General features: G+C 33.5%; 2 protein-coding genes across 5 annotated transcripts in view; one reads left to right on the top strand and one right to left on the bottom strand.

Annotated features, from left to right (window-relative positions):
- The first annotated feature begins 936 nt into the window (after positions 1-936).
- Positions 937-1,981, top strand: LOC108225696 (glutathione S-transferase T3-like). Its single transcript, XM_017400626.1, has 2 exons — positions 937-1,395; positions 1,475-1,981. The coding sequence occupies exons 1-2, from the start codon at positions 937-939 to the stop codon at positions 1,979-1,981; spliced, it is 966 nt and encodes a 321-aa protein (XP_017256115.1).
- A 2,151-nt stretch (positions 1,982-4,132) lies between these two features.
- LOC108227667 (protein translocase subunit SECA2, chloroplastic) overlaps positions 4,133-24,752 on the bottom strand; it is a 30,191-nt gene continuing 9,571 nt past the window's right edge. The window contains exons 17-33 of one of the 4 annotated variants that reach the window (XM_017402944.2): positions 18,917-18,995; positions 18,260-18,373; positions 17,499-17,594; positions 17,359-17,422; positions 16,928-17,214; positions 14,333-14,388; positions 11,911-12,028; positions 11,746-11,826; positions 11,507-11,586; positions 9,359-9,413; positions 9,212-9,281; positions 8,900-9,089; positions 8,686-8,809; positions 6,659-6,733; positions 6,407-6,583; positions 4,824-4,904; positions 4,133-4,577 (exon numbers count right to left, since the gene is read on the bottom strand). In XM_017402944.2, coding sequence (XP_017258433.1) covers positions 6,422-6,583; positions 6,659-6,733; positions 8,686-8,809; positions 8,900-9,089; positions 9,212-9,281; positions 9,359-9,413; positions 11,507-11,586; positions 11,746-11,826; positions 11,911-12,028; positions 14,333-14,388; positions 16,928-17,214; positions 17,359-17,422; positions 17,499-17,594; positions 18,260-18,373; positions 18,917-18,995 — 1,651 coding nt within the window. In that variant the 3' untranslated portion in view covers positions 4,133-4,577; positions 4,824-4,904; positions 6,407-6,421. Of the gene's footprint in view, positions 4,578-4,823; positions 4,905-6,406; positions 6,584-6,658; positions 6,734-8,685; positions 8,810-8,894; positions 9,090-9,211; positions 9,282-9,358; positions 9,414-11,506; positions 11,587-11,745; positions 11,827-11,910; positions 12,029-14,332; positions 14,389-16,927; positions 17,215-17,358; positions 17,423-17,498; positions 17,595-18,259; positions 18,374-18,916; positions 18,996-24,752 lie in introns of those variants that run through there. The other 3 variants (XM_017402942.2, XM_064079268.1, XM_017402945.2) reach the window with 3 other exon arrangements.

The raw sequence follows: 24,752 nt of genomic DNA, 5'->3' as shown, positions 1-24,752 counted from the left end.
ATCAATTTTAAATTTTAAATTATTACTCCCTCTGTACCATTTAATTCTATACGTTTCTTTTTCACTGTCCGATACGCACTTCAATGCTCTTATAAATATAGTTCTATAACTTATCTTTAAAATTTTCTTTTTCTAAATAAAAATATAACATTCAAACTTTTATTCAGAAAAGAATAAATTTTAATAATAAATTATAGAATTATATTTTACAAGAGCATTAAAGTCTGTGCCGCGTCCCCATCCCAAAAGTATATAACTCAGGAGGACGGAGGGAGTAATGAAAAACGTTAGATACCCAAAAATCATGTGTTGCATAAATGTGTTAAGATAATATTGGAATTGGATTTATTAAACTAGTGATAAGGAATATATAGTATCATATTATTGTGATCGTGTGCTGGATCCAAAAATATATCATTTCAGGACTTGATTTGATTTTGTTTTGAAGTTTCAATTTATATAATAAATTTTATTTATAATTTGAATAACAGTTTGCAATTTTAATAACAAATTATATATTTAAAATTAATATTATATATATGTGTATATATAATTTAATCTGGATAAACTGAAATATGTTAATAGAGTTGGCCTCATTGGTCCCATTTTTTTATCGACTAAGAGCAAGACCAAGAGGCACCCTAGTGGTGCTCTTAAGTCAAATAATAAAGAAATTAAAGGGAAAAGCGTGTCCAACAGTCTCCTAATCTCTCTTCATAAAACTAGGAGCTTTAAAATGTTCCTCAGTGATGAGGAGTCTGTACTCTCTCCTAAACTAATTTTATATTACTAGATATTATTTTCCCTCTAAAACTTAACTAATGTTTCCCTCCCTTTCCAATACACAACCGCCCCCCCGGCCCCCCCTCCCCTCTCTCTTTTATCATCTATTCTTCACTTTTATCATTGTTACATTTTCTAAAGCTTATCACTGTGATGAATTTTCAGGAAAGTGTACCATCTTTTTCTACTATGTTGATCCCTGATTTTCCTACTTATGATGAGTATACAACAGGTAATCCAAGTATATATTTTCCACAAGATCACAATGGTGAAGAAAGTGAGGAAGTGAGGGTTATTCCATCTCAGGTTTTTCCTTCACAAACGTTGAAAGATAGAAGACCACGAACAAAGAATTTTACGAAACAAGAGGATGAGATGCTTATCTCGGCATGGCAAAATATATCATCCGATCCTATCATTGGAGTCGATCAAACTAATGGAACCTATTGGGAGAGAATACACAACTATTTTACGAAGTACAAAGATTTCCAATCAGACCGCAGTTGGAACTCATTGATGCATCGATGGTCTGTTATTCAGCTTGGGGTTAATAAATTTCAAGGATTCTATGAGCAAGTGGGTATACCAAGTGGTTGTTCTGAAGATGATAAGGTATCGATATTCTCATTTAGTTTGATGAAAGCTTGTTTAGTATAGTTTTATTATTGATCTACTTGTTGATGTTAAACAGATTTGCCGTGCAAAAATTATGTACAAAGACATCTACAAAACTAACTTTTCGTTAGAGCATTGCTGGAAGGTTTTAAGAAACTTACCTAAATGGAATGCAAGTTTTGCTACCAAAAAGCCAAAAAAAATTCAAAAGGATAATCCAGCAGGATCTTCCCCGTGTACTCCCGAATATGTGGTGTTGGATGACTCGGAACTCAAAAGGCCAATTGGAAGGAAAGCTGCAAAAGAGATGGAGAAAAAGAGGAAAAGATCAGAAAATGAACATGATGATGGTGGAGCTGCCATATTGGAACAAATGAGAGCTGATCAACTAGAATCCAAAAAGCAGAGGAATGAACATCTCAAAGAGATGATACAATTAGCAAAAGAGAGAGCTGAACGTGAAAAAGAAAGAGATGAACGTGAGAAGATAAGAGTAACTCATGAACAAGACGAAGCTGATGCTGTTCTCCAGAGATATATGATGTTCTGTTTAGGAAAGAAAGACTATGAAAAGAGCTGTTGATGAAGAATGCCGTTGTGAAGATAGCCGTTGTAATAAAAAAAGGATAAACATCATATAAGGATAAAAGATGAGGAAACTGTTGGAGTTGGACTCCACATGTGCGTGTTAAAAGGGCTGAGAGTCAATATAATAACAGTTGTTATAGAGAGTATCTAAAAGAACTCTTGGACCTGCTCTAAAGAACTTATTAAAAACATCTGACGATTGTAATTTAAACTAGAGGTAATAGTAATTCGGACCTCTTAACTTTCGTTCGAAAATGATATTGTACCCATAATTTTGGAAACTCAAATCACATCCTCTATCTTTACATTCCAAAAACGATACGCACCCCCTCCGTTAAATTCCTTTAACTTTTTGCCTTGATGTCTAACCAAGGATCCATCTTTGGTTGAAACTTTATATTATTTCATTTCTTGAATCATATACCAGTGATTTTAATAATTATTAATTTTGGATATATTATACTTAATTTTTGTAATATATATAATCTGTCATATATATCAACTTATATATTCACCTTGTTTTCTTTGTTTACATTTTCAGGATGTTTGGAAGAAGATTATATTCACCTTGTTTTCTTTGTTTACATTTTCAGGATGTTTGGAAGAAGATTAATTTTTCTTTTTGGACATTAAAGTTTTATTTTCTAAATTTACCGGTCATCTTGCATGTCTGACGGGTAGATGATAAGCTTTCTTGAATGAAAAAATTATCACGATGATTTGTCGAATCATATTTTTTGAGATTCATTCTCATTGTCAAAAAAGATAAAAAAAAATCCTCCTATCTGGCTGTTTTGAGCTAGTGTTGCTTTTCAGTAGCCTTACTTCATCAACAATTCCATGCTTAGAATGTCATCCATTGCCTTCTCTGATCTCTAATTTAATCCCAACAATTTCAACATTGTTAGATTAGGAACTCTTGGACTCGAATCAGACGTTGATAATCCCTCACTAGAGTTTGTGTAAATCAAGATGCAATTTGGTAGAGATCCACCAACCCTAACCCGAACAAAAAAATCAGATTCGGGTTTGATTTTTACTAAACCCGTTTCGACCAACCTAATTTGTCGTTCATACTTGCCAGTTGTTTTAGTCTTGTTTTCTTTTTGTCCTTCTTACAATTATATGCATGCCTTGATGCCTTCTTAAACCGAGGTCTCCATTTTTTTCCCGGACTGTTTACATCAAAGCATTACCAACTATCCAGTGTTTTTGCGGACTGCCAACTTTTTCCCCAAACTCATATTCTTCAAACCAGGGAGTAGCAATTCATCCTCCTTATCATCGTTGTAAGAAATCAATTCATCACCCATCGAGGACTTCACCATTGCTAAATTATACGCCTTATCCATACTGAAATTATAAAGAGTTCCTCCTATTATTGAATCCGAAGAGGTTTTAGTAAATTTATTTCTCAGATTCCATCTATTAATCTCTTCTTTGTCCCCCTACACATCATTAACCTTCAGTTCACTATCATTCTCAACACTTATCTGAATCTCTTCTCTGGAAATATTTTCTTTCTCAGCCTCTAAATTCAAATTATCAACCCAAAATCCTCTTAGAACTTTCCATTTCGGGTTCTCTTCCAACATCTCTGAACTTGGGCTTCATTCATCCCTCTTCTTCGGCTTCATTCATCCCTCTTCTTCGGCAAGACTATATCTTTAATATTTCATTTTACATTAAAAAAACAGCTATATTATTCTCTGATTAACTTCTTTGGAAAATTATGAATCATCGCTGAGAAGCGTCCATGGTCCACTACTTTCTTCCTTATCATATGTTTTTCCATAGCTTCCTCTTCTTTACTCGTATGCAAACCAGTTTTCAACACCTGTTTCGTGCATTCTGCCTATGTAGCTTCCTCTTCTTTACTAGTATGCAAACTAGTTTTCAACACCTCTTCGTATATTCTGTAGATACCTCCACTGCTTGTTCTTCCACTTCTCTCGTAGAAATGTATAAAATCCTTTTCCCACTAAATTTATCACGAATAACTGCAAACCATTGGCCAGACCTCTGTAATTCTGATCATTTTCCAGTTGGTGGCCAGCGTTTTTGAATCTGGAATTTGAATTTTTAACAGATGCTTTCTCTCCATTTAGAAGCCAGGGTAAACTCCCAAAACTTATAACAATATAACTTGGCAAAAAAAGGAAAAAAATGATTACATACGTCGCAATATTGGTTACAGTATTCTTCAATGTTACATTATTTTCCTTCGTATTGGAAAATCTTTTATATTTACAGACTTGAAAATGAATGTAAAATGAAAAGATTGACGACAATCATGAGCATTACTAAAGATTGGATGTCATCCACCCATTGTGTCGGTTGCCTATCTTGGCTACCAATCTTGAAGCGCCTCTAGTGCCATTATCATCATAAAGCACAGTTGATAATTATGCAGTTCAAATTAGGAGCTAGATCCTGGTAAAGAAAGAAGACTGCTTCGTTTGGTAAACATACATGTGGACTTCGCATTCCCTTTGTCCACACTCTAGAACCAAATGCCACAAACTTTTAACACTAGCATCTTTTAGAGTCTGAATGGATTCCGGATTTCCAAGAAAATATTTGCAGAAGACCTGCGATGAGCAATTAAATAACAGTCACAAATTTAAAGCAATTGTCAGAAGAATTTACAATAGTTAAGTTAGGACAACTAACCAACCACATATAAGAAAAGTTACTTGCTCCTTTCTAGCATAATATAGACAGTGATGTGCATACCGTGCACAATCATAACATGGAAGAAAACTAGTTTAACACGCCCAAACATGAAACAACCATTGTATCTAATAGTAACAGTAAAAGATAGGTTATAACTGTACCTTATATCTTAAGCAAGAAGGGAATCTATGTCCACCAGAAGTGAACTTATTAATCGAAGATCTTTATCTTCCAAGGTCATCCTGCATAAAACAGTACCTTAATTAATTTGACAACATGACCAAGGGGAATATGGAAAAACTAAATGAACAAGCAGGAAAAGGTTAATGTACAGTATCAACTACAAAGTCATCTTCCTAAATGGTCAGACCGTCTTAAGACTTATACCCAACATCTCGTCGTTAATGATAGTTGCACTTCTAATGCCTCGTTTGGTTGGATGTAACCCAACACTGTAACTTGTACGTCCTTGGAACTAACATCAGTTGCAGTGTTTGGCTTTATACTTTTAGTTTAAACTATGTAACTCATACTTAAAACACCAGAACCTACTTCCCTTGCTTCAACTTGGTTTTTGTGGGTTACAGTGTCTATTTGTTAAATTTATACTATATTTTTTTCCAACCTTCCTATATCTAGAAAATAATAATATATATAGAACTGATATTTATTTAGGGTGCTGGTCCCTGGCACTCGACTGCGAGGGACTGTTTAGGCGGCATTACTTTTCTGGGCCGTTCGATGAATATCCAGCGGCCCAGATTATAAAATAGGTTTATTATGTCCGGCGCTTTCGGATCCCGTCCAGCGCTTTTTAACCGCTAGACGGGGAGCGCTGGATGTATTAAACTTTTGTTATAATCATGACCGCCGGATATTCATCCAATGGCTGACAAACCATATGCCAACTAAATCGGCCCTGGCAGCTAGATGTATTAAATTTTTGTTATAATCCTGACAGCTGGATATTTATCCAATGACTGACAAACCATATGCCAGATTGCCAGCTAAATCGGCCGTGGCAGTCGGTCGACTGCCAGGGACCGACACCTATTTATTTATAGTTAATTATAAATACATTGATTTTAACTTGATTTTAGATAATAGTTTTTATAATTTGTCTATATAATATGTTAATTCATTTAAATATCAATTCTTAATAAATATTATTTATACTATCATATCTAATAATTACTTTTCAATGTTAATAGTTATAATACTTTGATGTTGTAACATTTTTTCATATGTCAATTATTTTTATAATCATTTTGATTCATGTGTATAAATAATTTTAGTATATTTCTTTAAATATACAGATAATTAATTATTTTTTGTAAGAAAGTTATTTTAAATAATGTACATATATGTAATTTGTAATTATTTTTTACATATTTATAATGATATTTAATTATTTCTTTATCTGATTAAGTTATCTAATTATAATACTTGAAACCTTATAAGAGCCATGAATAAAAGTGTAGTTACATACTCTAAACCAAACATGATTTCCAAGTAACCAGTTCCATGAGATTTCAACTTACTATGTAGCTACAAAACTGGTGAACCAAACGAGACCTAAAGCTTCAAGTCACATGCCTACTAAGTGGGTTGACTACAACTCTACAAGTAAATGACCTACTACCACATTACTATTTATAATATAAAAACTGAGTAGTTGAACATAATTTATATAGGTTGGCGAAAATAAATTAAATGGTCAACTTGGCAGAAAACTCATACGTACAGTCATTCACTGCTATCATACATATAATTCTCCCGACTCCATCGAAGATGACCAATACCGCAACAGGGCTTCAACAGTTAATCTCCGTGTGGCACTGAGCATTGATATAAAAAATCGACAACCATCTATCTTGTATTCTTCAAGAGGATTCCTGTGCCCAAAGCTCCTCACATTCACCTGCATAATATCGCTTATTAGCCTCTGTTAATGGTACCCCAAAGAAGTTGTAAATCGGCAAGTAGCTTCATATACCGCGGAACTGAGTCTGTTCATATTTACAAGATGATCCCTCCAGTAAGAATCCAGAGTCTTCACAAGAATTGTTCTCTAAAGTCAACAATAATAGTAGAAGTATGTGTCAGGAATAACTAAAAATTATACAAAGGCAGGTTTAAATAAGAGAACAAAATAACTAATTATTATCATTTTTGCGGAACAGAGACCAAAATAGTTTTTCTCCTGATAGAGTAATGAGCATTCACATACTAGGTGTTATGTGGATCATAGTTACAAGGAAACGGGTACGCCCCCACGTACCCCGAACCAGTTCGTTCGACCCGGAACACGGGTCGTTTCCGACCCAGATCGTCACAATTCGCGACCGGTTCGTCAATTCCGGCGACCCACACAAACTCCGACAACCAAGTCTTTTAAGAGGAGAAAGAAAAAGATGAAGAATAACAGAGAGAGCGACGAGAACACACATAGTTCAGGGCTTTTCGTTTGATGTGATTGTACACAGAGAAGAAGAAGAAAAGGAGTGAAGAAGAAAAGAAACGGTGTGCCGTGTGTGTATATCTGTATGTATATGTATACAATCAGCCACCATACATGTGTTTGGGCTTTCATTCTCCAAGCCCAATACAATTTAATCAACTGTTACTGTTGCAAATATATTAAGTTAAAGAACTAGCCCGTTTTCGGGCCCAGTAGCTTCATAAATCACATAATAATTTCAAAACAGTTTCATTTCAAAACAATTTTATTTAATATAATTTTAAAAATATATTAATTAACGAGTAAATTATTGATTAAACTGTATATTTACCATTAAAATATTTAAATATATATTTACTTTTTTTCCAAAATGACCCATCGTACCCGTACGTTCCTTCGTACCCAAACGTTCCGTCGTACCGGATTCACTGAAACTAAAGTTTCGCGTATCCGATTTCGTCCCCCGTTTCGAATCGAACCTCGACCTATGTAACTATGATGCGGATACCAACAAGAGAAAAAATTATTTAAACACATTATTCAGTGAATTCATATGGAGAAAAATAAAAATGAAGCAAAAAACAAAAAAGAAATTCGAACTCCTGTACTGCCTTGCTTGCTTTTACATGACAGAAGAGGCAGGCTAAGAAAGAAATAAAGCTGTCTGGCTTAGGAGTAAAGTAAAGAAACAGAGAGCAGGTTCAAATATACTTTCCTTCTATCAAACATATTAGAGAGTCAAGTCATTTTATTTACGCACAAAAGACAGATTACTGTTTTGTTTAAAAGTAAAGTCTTTAATAGCTTCTTATCAAATTACAACTAAAACAAATAGTTTTTACAAGTAGAGGGTCAAATCTGAAAAACAAAGGGAATTGATATAAAAGGTCCATATTTTACTATTTGAAGTCAGATGCTTAATTGTGACAAGTAAGTTACATTGTTACCCATTGCTTCTGTGTAATTTCTTCAAATATATGTAATGCGCATCCGAAAAAGTAAGAAATGGAGCTTATCTATCAATTCCCAAATACATTCTGATGTTCATTTTATTCAGAAATTCAAATTTTTATTATTTAAAATTCAGCAGCTAGCTGTAAGGATTTAGGGTCAGAAATACTAGAACAACCAAGAGTAAGAAAACTCCAAATTCCAGGATTCTAATCTTCTAAGATGCCAAACACCAAATCAGGCATATATTCCTACTAGAGGGCCTAATTTATAAAAAGTAACACTATAAATGTTCATAATTTGAATAATATCGAATAAGTTATCATATTGTACTTCAAAATTGTTAGGACTGTTAAAATAATAATGTCATCGCTGCATTTGATATCTTCGAGTTTGTTAATTATTTTTTGCATTTTCTTCCAAATACTGTAATATCATGCATTGAGAAAATTGTCTTTCACAATAGTGTTTCAGTGTTTATTGATTACTTTGCTATAAGAATTTTTACTTTTACAAGGGGCCTATAATTTTTTGTGGCTCCTGGACCTTCAAAATGTCGGGATTACCAGATTGTGGAGCAAGCTTAAACTAACTAGTAATCTAGTACTAACCTCTATTTCCTTTACATAGGCATCATCATATCCAGATTCTTGTACGATGTTTAAATATGACGCAATCAGGTAATCTCCAAGGTATTTGCGAAGTAGATTAGCAGTTACTCGGTATTTTTGATCTCTACAAAAGACATCAGTGACCAATATAATGTGTAAGCTTAAAGATACATATGTTATCTAACAATTTGATACAGTTATAAATGTACCGCACTTTGTTGAGTCATCAGAGCAAATGGAAAGCCAGCGCTTAAGTGAAGAGTTTTTCATGCGGATACCTCGAAAGGAATTTGGAGGTGAAGGCAAATTAGGAAGATTACTGTCATTAATACTAATAGACCTCAATTTTGAAACTTGTTCCAGTGATATGAGCAAAGCTTCTTGAGTAATACCTGCTGAGAAGTCTGGAGGTAATTCAAGTTAATTATAGCATTGCATAGATGCATTATACAAATTTGGTGCCACACACACACACACACATATAATTTAAACAATCTCTAAGGCAGATACGTGCTGGAGAGCTCACCATCCAGTAACTTCCCAGCAATATCCGTGTAATCCATCAATAGCTTGCTCAGATTCCAGTTTCTTGGATGCTGAATTTGAAGCGAAAGCATTATAAAAATAAACAGTATAAGATCTGAGAACACAATCTGGAGCAGGAGTCTACTACCTTTGATGAATTGACATTTCCAAAAATGATTTCATCTACTACAGCCTGCATGTACCTATAACAATATATACCATTCCATTCAGTATCTGCCATACCTTTCTTTTCCTTTTGAGAAATCATAGAGAAGAAGGTGGACGTGAAAGCATCCTCCAAAATTATATATACATTGGGTAATCCATTACGAAAACATGGATATAGACAATATACTTAGCAATTTTCATTTAACTTACCCAAAGGAAAAAGGATTTTTTATGCATGTATATTTCAAAAAATGTGAACTAATGAATGCAGAATCTTTTACTGCTTCTATAGTACATTACAAATTTCCAACTGATCAAATCATTAAATAGCAGAGAATATTAGGTACCAGTAAACATCACATAAAAATGTGTTCATTTTTACTCATATGCTGATTGTTTCTCGGAAATATGATAACTTCAAATTCACATATCATCAGCTGATCATTTTAAGATTCAAGTCGTCCGATAGACAGGCCCACCCAGTATGTATCACTAAAGTAGGGTGGGGGGAGGGTGAGAAGTATGAAGACCTCAGTCTATACATACGCTTTCCTGTAAGGCTTCTGAGAAAAGTCCTAAAGGTTCTAGAAGATTTTAGGAAATCTATTGGGAAGCTGCAAATAGGCAAAAAAAAGAAAAGAAAAGACATAAAAATTTGAAATCTGTAAGAACTTCATAGGCATGAATAACAATAAGAACTGTCAAACAAAAGAAATACGATAAGGTAATCAATAGATGCACATGCCAGCTACAAGAGCATGAGAGTCTTTAGAAAACTTATACAATAATACAATAATTTGAATAAATAAATAAATCTATACTATTATATTAATGATAAACTAAAAATAATATGTTGGTACTTTAGTCGGTACTATCAGCCTTATGGGCTCTAAAAGGAGTATAATAGTTGTCTTATCTAATATGAACCTATGTACAAATAATATAGGCTTCGTAATCCTTAATTAGAATTTACTAGAACTACAACTGCTATTATAAATAGAGTCTTAATAGAATTTTAATCTACAATATATATGTGTGTGTGTGTGTGTGTGTGTGTGTGTGTGTGTGTTTGTGTGTGTATTATGTGTGTATTTTTATGTATGTATGTATGTATGTATGTATGTATGTATGTATGTATGTATGTATGTATGTATGTATGTATGTATGTATGTACTATGTATGTATGTATGTATGTATGTATGTATGTATGTATGTATGTATGTATGGGTAAGGCTCAAATGAGAAGCAGAGTTACATGCGAACTAGTATGTTCTGTGGTTGATAATTAGAACTATTATGTTCTGTACTCTATATTTATGTGTTCTGCAAACCTTTTTTTACTATGTTTTTTTTCAATTGCATAAAATTATTCTGATGATTATGTTTTTATCACATAACACATCAAATTCAATTGAATAATGTCACGAGTTTTATAGAAACAAATTATAGAACGAAATTCAATCAATGATTTTTATATTATATTACAATCTGAACTTAAAATTACATATACTTTCGACATATTTAAACTATCAATTAGTAAACAATATTTTTGTCAAGTGGGTTTTTATAATTATTCAAGCACATGCTTTGCAAGAGCTCCATACATATAAAAAAGAATAAAATATTAAAAGCTAGCATTGCACACGTGATAAGCTAGTTACATAATAATAATAAGATGTGAAATTGATAACTTGAATCTAAAATTTTGGTTATGATTCTTTTTCTAGAGTATAAATATTTGTTTAGGTTTTCTGTCTATACCTTTAAGGCTATTATAAATAGAAAAGGCCTAAAACAAATAAAAATTGGGGCCTGAGGTAGCTGCCTTTCCACCTCAAAGTTAGACCATTCAGGGATTGTTTGAATTAATATATGCCAGCGTAAAAGTCATAGCATGTTTATGTAAGCATAAGTAGAAAGTTTAGACTTGTAACGATTTTGACTTCTCTTATTTTACATATACATGATTTGGCAAGTAAAACTAATCAAAAGCTTCATATAAGAGATTTTAATGTGTTGCATTAATTTATTGCACTTGTTACATATGTACACAGAAAAAGCAGATCAACTTGGGGAATCAAATGAAACCATGGAAGACATGGAGTGATTAAATTTAGAAGAAACTCACTGAAACATTTGCTGAGAGGAACATTCAGAATCCCCCATTAAAATTAATTGACGAAGATCATAAACATGTTTCCTTTGCACCTAATAAAAGTACTTGTATGTTAGAAAGGTGGCTAACTTCAACACAAAACTTGTTTAAGAGATATGCTAGAATGTCCCGAGCTCATTGATATACTTCAGTGGCACATTTTGCATTAAGATAAAAAACTTTAGTAACAAGAATGTTAATAATATGCGTACCTCTAGAACTTCATCAAATTCTACAAGGCTCTTTCTTATATTGAAAAAGTATTTCTCCGCATTAATTTGTAGCATAAGAAGCTGAAAATTTGCAAACATTCAACCTCAAGTCAAGGACACAGAGAGTGAAAGATAGGCTGCACAATTAATCACTGAATTGCTCACCTGCTTAACGATTGAATCACCTTCAATTGGCAAATCCTCATCGTTTGTGATTCTTGATATAAGATTTACCGCCCATGCAGTGTCAAAATTAAACTTCTGAAACATCTCATCCTGCAAGCTGTAACACATCTAAGCTGAGTGTCTACAGATACAGAATTCACCAAATAATAACCTCCAGTTTTCAGACGATAAAATCCAAAGGGATATAGGGCTATAAACGAGCCAAGTTTTTTTATGACACAGTTACGTTGGTACAAGTTCATCTTGTGCTGCTCACAAGACCTAAGCGCTCATTTAGAAGCTCAAAAACTAAACGAGCCAGTTACGCTCGACTTGTATAAACTTATAAGTTTAGTGAACAGATGTCAAATAAGCTCCTAAAAAAAGCCATCAATAACATTCAAACAAGGTTAATCATTTAATCGTAAACAAACTTGAAATAAACAAATCAACAGATACTTAGATATACCTCCATTGTAAATGTGCTTATCCGCACACATCACATAGATAAAAAAAAAAAATTAGAAAGCGAAGATATATTATCATAAAAGACTAAAAAAAAATAAATTTGATTTGAATATTTCGATATACTATATCCTGGATAAGTTTAATTCCAAGTTTAAATATTAATATAATACAATTAAATTCAATATATACAGCAAGGTTGTAAAAATCGGAACTCGGTCCAACTCGGTTTGGTTCCGGAAAAATGAGTACTCGGAACTCGGGTGAGTACTCGGAATGAGTAATCGGATAACTAATCGGGTATTTTTTTTAATTAATTTTTTCCTCTCATATGTAGTTATATACTGATTAATAATAAAACTATCTAATAATATTAATATTTTAATAAAACACTTGAAATAATGAAGTTCAAATATAAGTTAATTGTTTGATAGTTTTTGACATAATAATCATTCACAAGTTTTAATCATAAAACACATATACTTTCTAATTAATGTCAATACTTTACCAAAAAAAGATCAAAACATACGTAAATTTACGTTTAGTCTCTTTTGAAATAATTTTCAAATAAAACAATAAAACATTGATAAGTCAAACTCGGATATGATCTCGAGTACTCGGAGTCAAACCGAAGTTTGACCGATTTTTTAATAAATCGGTTTTGAACCCGATTACTCGGAACTCGGATCGGACAAGGGGTTAAAAACGAGTACTCGGAATGAGTACTCGGCCGACTCGGCGATTTTTAGAACACTGATATACAGCATTCTACAAACTCTATGGTTTCTTTTCATGCCTTGACCAGTTCAGCATCACACAACCGCAAATGAGCCATTCAAAGACTCAGGTTTGAACAAAGAAAAAACAATTGATTTGTTTAGACTTGTGAGAACCCAAATAACCTACGCAGGTTTATCATTATGCTCGTTAATCACAATTACATAAAGTAGATAGTGAAAGCGATACAATACGGAAGATATTAGATATATGTAATGCTTTGTCTTATATTGATAAAAGTTACAAAGTATACAAGATTTCGAAAAAATTCAGATAAGCTCTAGTAATTTACATTCTGACTCAAACTTTCAGTACATATCCCATCCTAAAGAAAAACATTACAACTTGTAGTAATGTAAAGACCACCTAAAGTACAGCCTTCATGAAGATGAGATGGCATTCACATATATATGCTACTAAAAACATAGTGGAATTTGTTTTCTTCCAAGATAAATTTGATTCCCCGGCTAAACTCAATTTAAGTGGTGTTGTGAAAGCTTGAACTAAGCTGAGTGGGTATGGACTGAGCGCATGGACATTAAGGTTGTTTGTTATAATAGGATTTTTAATATGAACATCTACCAAAATGAACAGCAAGTTAGTTCAAGTATTCTATTCACAAAGTCTAAACAAAATTTGAAGATTTTATCAGAAATTCACTCAGCAGATCTAACTTAAGTAAAGTGTAATTTTCATTCAGTTTCATCAGACACTTACACCAGTGATGACTTATTATGCCAAAGTTGCTTGCATGATTCAAATGTGTTCATATCACATATAGAGTGAAAGGGCAAGGGAAAGAAGTACAAAGATATATATATATATATATATATATATAAAGGAGATATATAAATTAAAACTAAAAATATAATAAAATAATATAAAAACCAAGAAATGAGAACTGATACAAAGACTATATACTAACAGTAATCCAGACATAGAACGAAGGGTATAAAAAAAAGATATAGAGATAAGAGCTAATTGTATAAATAAATATACAACATCACAACAAGGACAAAACAGATATAGTTTATTATTCTTAAATCCACTCAACATTGAAAGGAACTTGCCCTCATCCACTGCTTTTGCAGATCATTTTTTTGGTTAGATTATGATTAAAGTCTCTTTGTACAACTTTCTCCCAAATAATTACCACAAAGGTAAACTGAATATTATTTACCTCACCATAAACCGTGTCGATCCAGGATCCCCTTGCCTGCCAGCTCTGCCACGAAGCTTCAGAATTTTTTTTATTATTTACTATGTGCTTGAAAATGAAAAACAAAACAGATAATACAACCTAGCAATGAATATAAAAATTAAATGCTCAAGTTAAGATTTTTGAGCTGAAGCCAAAAATATATCAAATATGATTTTCAACAGGCCTCTTTACTAAAATAGGTCACTGACGGGCCTTTGGAGTTGGGGAATTCAATAAATTACATAGAGTTCAAAAGATTTATGTTTCTAAGAATAAATGTAAACTTACAGCTGCAACTCAACTTAAAAGGGCCAAATTAAGTTCGTAGGGTGACACGCATATATCCTTGGCCTACATGCACAGAATGAATGTCTCTATCACTCATTTATATCTCAATCTGAACCAAAGACAGTGGATGAAGCTCTTCGAGATGCTGATTAGGTAACAGCAATGCAAGAGGAGCTCAATTAATTTGAAAGAAACAAAGTCTGGACATATGAAGGGCTCTGTACTGTATCATTGACATTAACAATTTCAAAAACTCACAAAAGAATATTAAGTACATGTCTACTTCACACAATAGCTCCATGCAGAATTCTCATGAAGGTTAGTAGATCTGCATTATGTCTTACTGCAGAACATGGTGTACTTACTCTTCTGATAGTTGATTAAAAAATTTAGTTACTGTGTCTACTAGTTTCTCTATAAATTATAGAGTTGTAATGTGTTTTTCTCTATACAAGTAGCTGAAAAGGATTTTAAATTGAGATGTCCACCAGAACTCTCAGCATGTGTCAGGGTTTTGTACTTATAATTTCTTTTCTCGATAATTCTCTCTATAATCTTTAAGATTCTACTTTAAATCTTTGTTATCTGACAAGAATCATTACACAAGCTAAAAAAAATTATACCTATAATTTAAAGAAGCTTAGTAGAATTGATTGCACTTGTATACTCAGCAACAACTCCGAGCTTCTTATCTACTTAAAGCTTATTTGATATGGTTAACAGTAACTTAATGTGAATTGCCAACATATGAAACAACGTGAAAGAGGATGTGAAGCTGCACAAGGTCGGTGAATATATACTTACTAGCCTTATACCCGTGCAAAGGACGGGCGAGAATATAATTCAAAAAATCTTATTTATAATTTAGTTTTTAACGTAATTATTTTTTGTATATGAGAAAATCTATGATAATGTATTGAAGTTTGATTAAATATTATTGACCGATTGATTCTGTTTTCTTTAAGCTTTTTACAATATTGTTTTATATATTGTAAATGGGTATTAGAAATGATATATATTTTTATCATATATCTATATCTATATCTATATCTATATCTATATCTATATCTCTATATATATATATGTAATATTAAAATATGTTATCGATTGTACTTTCACTTTTTATTTGCTTTTATAACTAATTATAGTTATATTCTAATTTCTTCGTATATAAGAAAAAGAATATTATTTATCTTGTATCAATTACATGATGACTTCCTATTTGTCTTGGAGTAGAAGACATCAGAGCTAGGAAGACTCACGTTGGTCAGTCTCTTGTTATTTATCTATTTTTTCTATTTAATTTTTAAAATAATGCAGAGAAAAGTGTAATTCAGTTTTGACCAAAGCTATGTAACCAAACGACTACAAACTATCCAGATGTTCGCTTATTATAGTTTAGTATAAGATTAGTATAAGATTAAGAACTTCTCATCACGAACTTAATGCTTAAAAACTACATCAAGTAACAATCTGCAGTTTCTCTTACATGTAATATCAACTAGAAAAATTCACTTTACAAATGTGCACATATAATCAGAGTGTGACTGTTTATTCTTGTCCACATGCACATTTTGGGTGTATTTATGTTTGCGCAGTAATAAATTCTCTGCCAAATGCCAACCATAACTAGGGATGCATATTCACCCCGCCCCGCTCGACCCCGATCCGATCCCCGCCCCGTTCGGGTCAGGGATTCGGGGAAAATTTTCAGGTCGGGACGGGGAACGAGGAATGTTTTATAAAAATTTGGGGATTAGGGCGGGGTCGGGGATTTGTGTCTCCCCGCCCTGATCCACGACCCCGATTGTGTATATATATATATATAAGAATAATAATATATTTATATATATTATGCTAACTAAATTATTAAAAATAGATATCTTTTATAATATTATTAAAATTAAAAAATAATCTTTATTTTTATTGGTCGATTATAATTATATTGTAATATAATATATTTTATAATTTTAAAATTATCTTTTATTTATATTGTAAATCAATTTTAATATGATTTCATGTCGAAAATACGAGAATTATATCATTTTATTGAATTCGGGGATCGGGCGCGGGGATAGCACTCCCCGACCCCGAAGTGCCCCCGCGCCCATCCCTAACCATAACTTGTGTGTATTGATAACAATTTAACTATAAAAAATATACGAAGCGAGAGGAGTTCCCATCTACTAGATATCCCATCTGCTAAAAGGAAATAAAATGAATATATAACAAGACTTCAGAGCCACATAAAACTTGGTGATTCTATGTTTTATCAAGGACAGTTACCTGATTATCAATTCTACGGGACTCGTGAAGTGAAGTTCCAATCACATGAAGCCCCCCTAGATTTTTCACTTCCAATCCTTCCTTGAAACTGTGAACTTCACAATCTTTTAGAACTGAGAGATAAGTGAGTGCAATGGAAGGGCCAAGACAATACATTTCCAATGGTCCATTAGCAAGTTTCTTTATCTCTTTCACATCCATTGACTGACTCATCTCCACTGCATCTGAAATCATAGAATTTACCTCCTGATATGTCCATCTTCCCTCGCTTTTGCGTACATAAGTAGCTGCATTACACAATTTTACCATCAAAAGAAAAATATCATCATGAGTAAAGATGTGGTAATAGCAAACGGGATCAAAAACATCATAATATCCAATATTTCTTTGTATATAAGCTAATTTTTGTACTAAAGACTGAAATCACTCACCCATTAGAGTTGTCCTTTCTAATAAAGCTAGAGAAGATGGTCCCAACACAATCTTGGACAAAACCTGTACCAGTCGATGAGATAAGAGAGGTATCATAATTGTCCAGCAGCTTCAGCTGCATCTAACTTCATGTTGTTACCTTCGATGACATAGCCTGCCCATCATTCTCAGCATCAAGATCAGTTTGAGTGACAAAAGGATGCAATCTATCCTCGATAACTCCTCTGGCAAGCATCTAAACATATCCATGCAGAAAAAACAGTAATCCCATCATATATATACAAGCTTATAACCCATACGGTACACTGGTTTCTGTCAATGTTTTGTGAATTTATTTTTTATGCCTGTATGTAGTTTTTATATATTTGTTTATATTATTATGCTACTTCTAAAAATATTATTTAGTATTCGGTAAAGAAATATAAATACAACTTTACATGTAGACCAAACTTAGAAACCGTCATGAATGAAATAACGACTTTATGATTTGTTTTACATCTACGCATATGTAATTTTGTCATGTAAGAATTTATAATAGATGTTAAATATGAACATAAGTAATAATAAGTTTAAGAGAGAGAGAGTCTGAATACAATTATAACTATATTTGATATATACTCTTTCCGGCATAATCTTTATCTTCAATTCAAACAACTCTTGTAGTATTTAATTTATTAAGTACCATACTACCAACAAACTACCTTTCGGCTTTCGCTATGATTAACACCTGGGAGCTTATCACCATAATATAAGAGGAATCAATGCCACTATATAATTTTGTATGATAGAAATAAATTCTGATAATCAGCCCGCAAAAGTTGATGAAGAAAAGATTGTCAATGCCATCACTTATTACGGGAACTTTCTCAACTCAGAGTAGTATTCCAAGGAGAAAACTACCTTAGGATTTCCACCTAGAATTATGTCAGTGCCCCTTCCTGCCATATTTGTTGATATGGTGATTGCATATTTTCTCCCTGCTTGAGCAACAAACTCAGCCTCCCTAGCAGCATACTGCAAAATATTGAAGTAGAACAAGAATTCAGACAAATACATGCATGCATGCATGCATGCATGCATGCATATATATATATATATATATATATATATATATATATATATATATATATATATATATATACATATATATATTGGCAATTGCTCAAATACATAGTAAATTAGAGTACAAACTACAAACTTAATCTATGCCCTTGGATGAATTTAATAAAATGGGCCTCTAGATGTCACCACACACAATTAAAATACACCCTCCAGCACATAATTCCTCCGTTTTTTAATTTAATTTTTCTCGTCAACCGGTGAACTCTTCTTAAAATGAGATTTCACTGTATTTTTGTTCATCTCCTAACGATCATCTCCTAACGATCAATTTGAATACATTCTATTTCAATGTGACTTAGGAAAAAAAATATTTTGGTTTGTAGTTTGTATTTTAACGAGGTTTGTATTGGAGTAAGACCACACACACACACATATATATAAAATCAGGATTCAAACAATCCTACTTAATGCTCAAAAGTTTAATTTTCAACGAACCTTGGGTCTTGCATTGAGGACATTGTGGGGGATTTTTCGCTCCATCAGCAGAGCAGACAAGTACTCCGAATTTGCAACACTACATCAACAATCAAATTGAATTCACTTGCAAGCCTAGTTACCCACCGGTCTAATAAGTAAAAAAGATATATAGAATTACATCTAGGCAGTTGGACTATAGAACAAGAAATGCAGCAAATAGATTATTTCTTATACTCATACTACATTGTAGCCTGTAGGTATAGTATATCTTAACTATAGATTACAAACCGGCAAGCAGGGATACTTCACATGGGTGGAGTATCTAGTATGAGATACGGACCGGTGCAGGGTGCACCACAGTGCGTACGCGTTGTGCCAGGTGGCGTAACCATTGGAGTCAATGTGCCGATACGCGGGGGTGGGGCGATTGCGGTGCAAAAAGGGCAAGAAATGTAATTTCACAGGACCTTAAAATAAATAAACAAAACATAATTGATATTACATACCCAGTTATATCACCCCCCATTTCAATTGACCTAATTGCTCGGAAGCACGGACACAACAAAAAGTCTGCCGTATGCATGTCGAAAATGGCTAATACAGGGACACTGCACCGACACGGTTGAGTATGTATCCAATACCCCATGTGGCGTGTCGGAACGCAAATGCAGCCGACATGCAACCAAAACCTTTGCCCAACTTTAAAAAAGGCCCAGTAATGTTTATAACCTAATACCAGTCGTCTTTTATATGTATAAAGATTTTATATGTATATAAATGTTTAGCTATCTCCATCTATTTTTCATCTCTCAATCTGATATGTACACACAAAGCCTATATATACATACATTTTATATCTCTATTTGCTAAAGATCACTTGATTATATAATTATACGAGTGGGAAAATGAGTTCAAGTGCGAAGTTGTTTAATATTCAACATATATAAATAGGGTCATGTACATATTTTATATTACTATTTTTTGGCCGTGTCCCGTATCCAGGACTCTTTGCTAATTGGCCAATCCCCGTGTCCCGTACCAGAGTCGGTGCTTCCAAGCCTAATTACAATTGCAAAGACGTTGCGCCTTCTCCTTCCTATCTCTGTCCTCCGTAGCTTCTCCTTCCGGCAAAGACATCGACAACAAAGGTAATCATATGTCTCTTTATCCTATCTTTTATCTTTCTCCGAAGCTTCTCGTTCTCTCTCTATAAGTGTATGTATTCTATGGATATATGTGTATATGTACTACGTTTATATATACCAGTGTTCTAAAAAGCGGCCTAGGCGGATGCCTAGGCACTAGGTAAATGCCCCGAGGCGGGGCTAGGCGGCATTTTAAACGTTTTTCCCTTAAATCGGTCAACCTTGGAGTTATGCGGTCAAATCAGTCAAAGTCGGTGACTCGGTCAACATCGAGTCAATGTAAAAAAGCGTTGAAATGCTCAAAGTTTGAGGGTATTTTTGTAATTTAATAAAAATTCATTTTTCTGATTTTAAAAGAAAAACGAAGAATTACAAAAACATATATCTCGAATCAATGAATCACTCGTTAGCACTCTCTGGTTTTCTTTCGTTCTCGTAAAACTAGGGTTCATCGAAATCGAATATAAGATTCTTGCCGCTTCATTCTTCAATCGGATGCTTTAGGTATCTAATCTCTATCTCTAATTCTCTATCTCAGTCTCACATTCATTTACTCTCTAATTGATGTATTGAATTTTTGAATGATTTCGTATTTGTATGTACCCTGTATGTGTGTGTTTCTATTTCATACTCCCTGTATCTATGATTTGTTAGCTTAGGAGTTAAGAGTTAAGATTGTATCTTTGTGTGTACTTTTGTGTTAGCATTCTTGGACATATTGAGGTGTTATTTACTTATTTAACATTGATGTGGTTATAAACTTATAATGGCCTGCATACTGTTTGTTAATTTGCGAGAACCATGGATGGTTCCTCCTCGGGAGCATCTAATTCAGAAGCTGTAGGTTCTATTACTTCGATGAAGCGAAAGTCTGATGACGTTGGCTTGGAATTTGGCGAATTAGCTACTAAAAATGATTCGGATAGAGTGAAGTGTAACTTGTGTGGAAGAGTGGTTAGTTGAGGTGTACACAGGTTGAAACAACATATAGCTCAGATGAAAGGAAATGTGGCATCATGTTCGAAAGCTACTCCGATTGATAAAGCAAAATGTTTGCAAGCATTAGCTGATGCTAAAAAGAAAAAAGAAGAGAAAAGAGAAAAACTCCAAGAAATTTAGGATCATGTTAATATATCTCAGGGCACAAATGAAGTTGAGATTCTTGATAGCTCTACAACACCGCATTCACTTGGACCTATGGATAGTTTTGCCAGGTCAATGTTTGCAGCAGATACAATAGTGGATGTGAGAAAAAATCGAGACAACAAAATATAAATGACGCATTATACAAGAAAGGACCAGTGAGGTGCACGCATACTTGGCTCGTTGGGTGTATGAATCAGCAATTCCATTTAATGCTGTAAATAATGATGCATTCAACAATTTCTTGAGGCTGTTGGACAGTTTGGACCTGGTTACGTCCCACCAACTCAGTACCAACTACGGGAGCCTCTACTGAAGCAGGCAGTCGAAAAAACAAAGGAGACTGTTAAGAAACAAGAGGAATGGAAGAAAAATGGATGTTCTATAATGACATATGCTTGGTCTGATAGAAAACGGCGCAGTATAATGAATATTTGTGTTAATTGTAAGCTTGGGACCACATTTTTATCATCAATCGAGAGTTTAGCTGAGGCTCATACAGGATAATACATCTTTGATTATGTGGATAAATGGATTGATGAAGTTGGTTCAAAAAATGTTATTCGAGTAGTGACTGATAATGCTTCAAACGATATGGCAGCACAAAACTCTTTAATGATAAGAGACCATATACTATCTGGACCTCGTGTTCAACACATACACTTAATCTTATTCTTGAAGGAATAGGTATGATACTTTATTAGTTTATTCAATTGATAAAGTGACCATATATCTTTTTAGTTTGTAATTTACTAAGTTAGTTCTTTCTGTTAACACAGGGAAGTTGCCAAAGTTTAAGATTGTTATTGATAAGTCAAAGGACTTGACGGTATTCATTTATGCACATCATAAGACGTTGACCTTGATGAGAAAATTCACTAAAAAGAGAGATATAGTAAGGCCTGGAATTACGAGGTTTGCCAGCCCCTTTCTCACCATGCAGAGCTTATTGGGATAACATGAACAATTAAGATGTATGTTTTCGTCAAAGGAATGGATGGAATGTAAATGGTCTTCGTCACCAAAAGGTACTAAAACATATAACACCATTGTTAGTCAATCTTACTGGCAGGCTCTTGCAACTTGTATAGACATTTTTAAGTCATTAGTGAAGGTTCTTCGTCTTGTTGACGGGGATTGGAAACCATCAATGGGTTTTGTTTATGGTGAACTTAAAGATGCAAAAAAAGAAATTATTCAGATATGCAAAGGTGCAAAGGAATTGTATGAACCTATACCGGATATAATTGAGTCAAAGGCTAGAGATAGGCTTGATGGTCCATTGCATGTAGCAAGCATTTTTTTTTAAATCCATATTACTTTTATAGAGATGATGAACTAGAAAGGGATCCAAAATGTATGGGAGCTTTACTCACTTGTGTCGAATCATTCTTCCCTAATGATTATGACAAACAGAAAATAGTATGCAACCATGAGCTCTTAAAGTACAAGGGGATGGAGGGGATATTCTGAAGAAGATTGGCTATTTCCGGAAGATAAAAAAATGATGATAATTTTAATCCTGGTAATTATGTAATGCATTTTAACTGTCAATTTTTCTTGTTCTGATTGTACTCATATTTGTAGTTTTTTTAATTTCAGTTTCTTGGTGGTCAAACTATGGATTTGAGACCCTTAATTTACAATTCATGGGAATGAAGATATTATCTTTAACTACAAGTTATTCAGGGTGTGAGAGAAATTGGAGCACTTTTGAGGGGGTAAGTATAATATATAATCATCCTTTATGATTAATTCTTGTTTCATGTTTCATGTTTTACAGACTCATACAAAAAAAAAATAGACTAGATGCTAATAGAATGAGAGATCTAGTTTATGTACAATTTAATTCCAAGCTCGCCAATAAAAAAAGAAGGAAAAACATGATGTTCTATTAGCCAATGATGCTAGCATGGCCCAGTCATGGATTGTAGGAGCAGATGAAGATGATGTCGAGTCTCAAGGTTCTACAAATATTGCAGATGAGATGTTTCGCGATCTTGACGAGGATAATTTTGAATCCGAAGGCGAAGAAGTCAACGAGGAACTTACATTTGAGGAGGAGGATGTTTATAGTGTATGGTAACAATCTTTGGTTCAGTCTGCAGCTTCTAGTTTACTACCTTTGACAGTGAACTGTTATTTATCAGTTGGACAATGATGTTTAGTTGCTTTATTTATCAATCCGAAATTTTGTCAAAATATTTGTAAGTTATATTATCCTGGTGCTGAATCATGATTTTTGTGATTAGTATTTGAAAGTTGAAATCTTGGAAGTGACTTTTAATTCTCAAATTATATATTAATTATTAATTATTAAATTTTAAAAATAATAAATAATATTTAAATACATCCGATTAATCCTTCCGATTAATTCCCGATTCACCGATTAGTCTCTCGAAGGCACCCCTACCGCCCTGGGCCGCCTAGCGAGTTTTAGATCACTGATATATACATGTATTTCTGAGTACTTGATGTGTTCTCTATACTTGAATGGTTGGTGTTGGTGACTGGCTGACTGCTTAGTAATGAGTCTGCTGCTGTATATATACTACTGCCTGCCATTGCTTGTAATTTTAAAATTATAATTTTTTTGTTTCTGCTCCTTTTATTAGTTTGTGGTTAAAATAGCAATATATGTGTGTGTGATGTTATGTGGATCAGTGAGTGTATAATTGGTGGTGCTTTTTATCCAACACCGCATGTTAATTTCTGTGGCAATGGCAGTAGCATACTGCAGGGGTGTCTATTTTTTGAATTTGTTTTTTTATTTTGTAGTTATGGATTCATCACCAAGCTCCGTGGCAACTACATGAGATTTTCAAAGCCAACAAATGGTTGTGTAGATGTGTTATGAAAACATATGATGAAAATTGCAAAAACGGGTGGAAGAAGTTGATAGCAAAAATTATGTGTAAATTTTGTAATTATGAATTTACGGGCTTATATTCAACAGTGAAAGCACATTTAATGAAGGTGAAAGGAATAGGAGTTCAAATTTGTACCAAAATCACTCCCGGAATTAAAATTTGTAGTCAGATGCAAAGAGAGTTGGTGGAGGAAGAGAGGACACAAATTGATATTCCACTACCTCTTTCAACTCAAACAATCATGTAGTAGTGCTTAGGGAAGCGTACAAAAGATGCAAACGGATGGATTAAAAAAAAAGGCTATTGACAAGAACAATCATATATCAAAAGAATATAATATGGACTTGAGAGCACAATTAAATGCCGAGATTGCAAGAGCCTTTTATTGTGGAGGCTTGCCTTTCATTATGCTATAAATCCTCGTCACACCAAGTCATATACAATGACTTCTAAATTCAGTCTTTCAGGCTATGTTCTTCCTACTTATAATGCTATACGCACAAGTTGTTTGCAAAAGAAAAATGCTCATGTTGAAAGACTAATGGAACCAATCAAGACCACTGAGAAGGAGAAAGGAGTTAGCATAGTTTCTGATGGATGGAGTGATAATCAAAGAAGGCCATTAATAAACTTTATGAGGGTTATAGAGAATGGTCCTATGTTCTTAAAAGCGGTCAATTGTGAAGGTGAATATAA

Source organism: Daucus carota, chromosome 6, assembly GCF_001625215.2.
Source record: "Daucus carota subsp. sativus chromosome 6, DH1 v3.0, whole genome shotgun sequence".
Taxonomy (NCBI): Eukaryota; Viridiplantae; Streptophyta; class Magnoliopsida; order Apiales; family Apiaceae; genus Daucus; species Daucus carota.
Note: the sequence above shows the minus strand (reverse complement) of the source record. Positions and strands in the feature narration are given on the sequence as shown.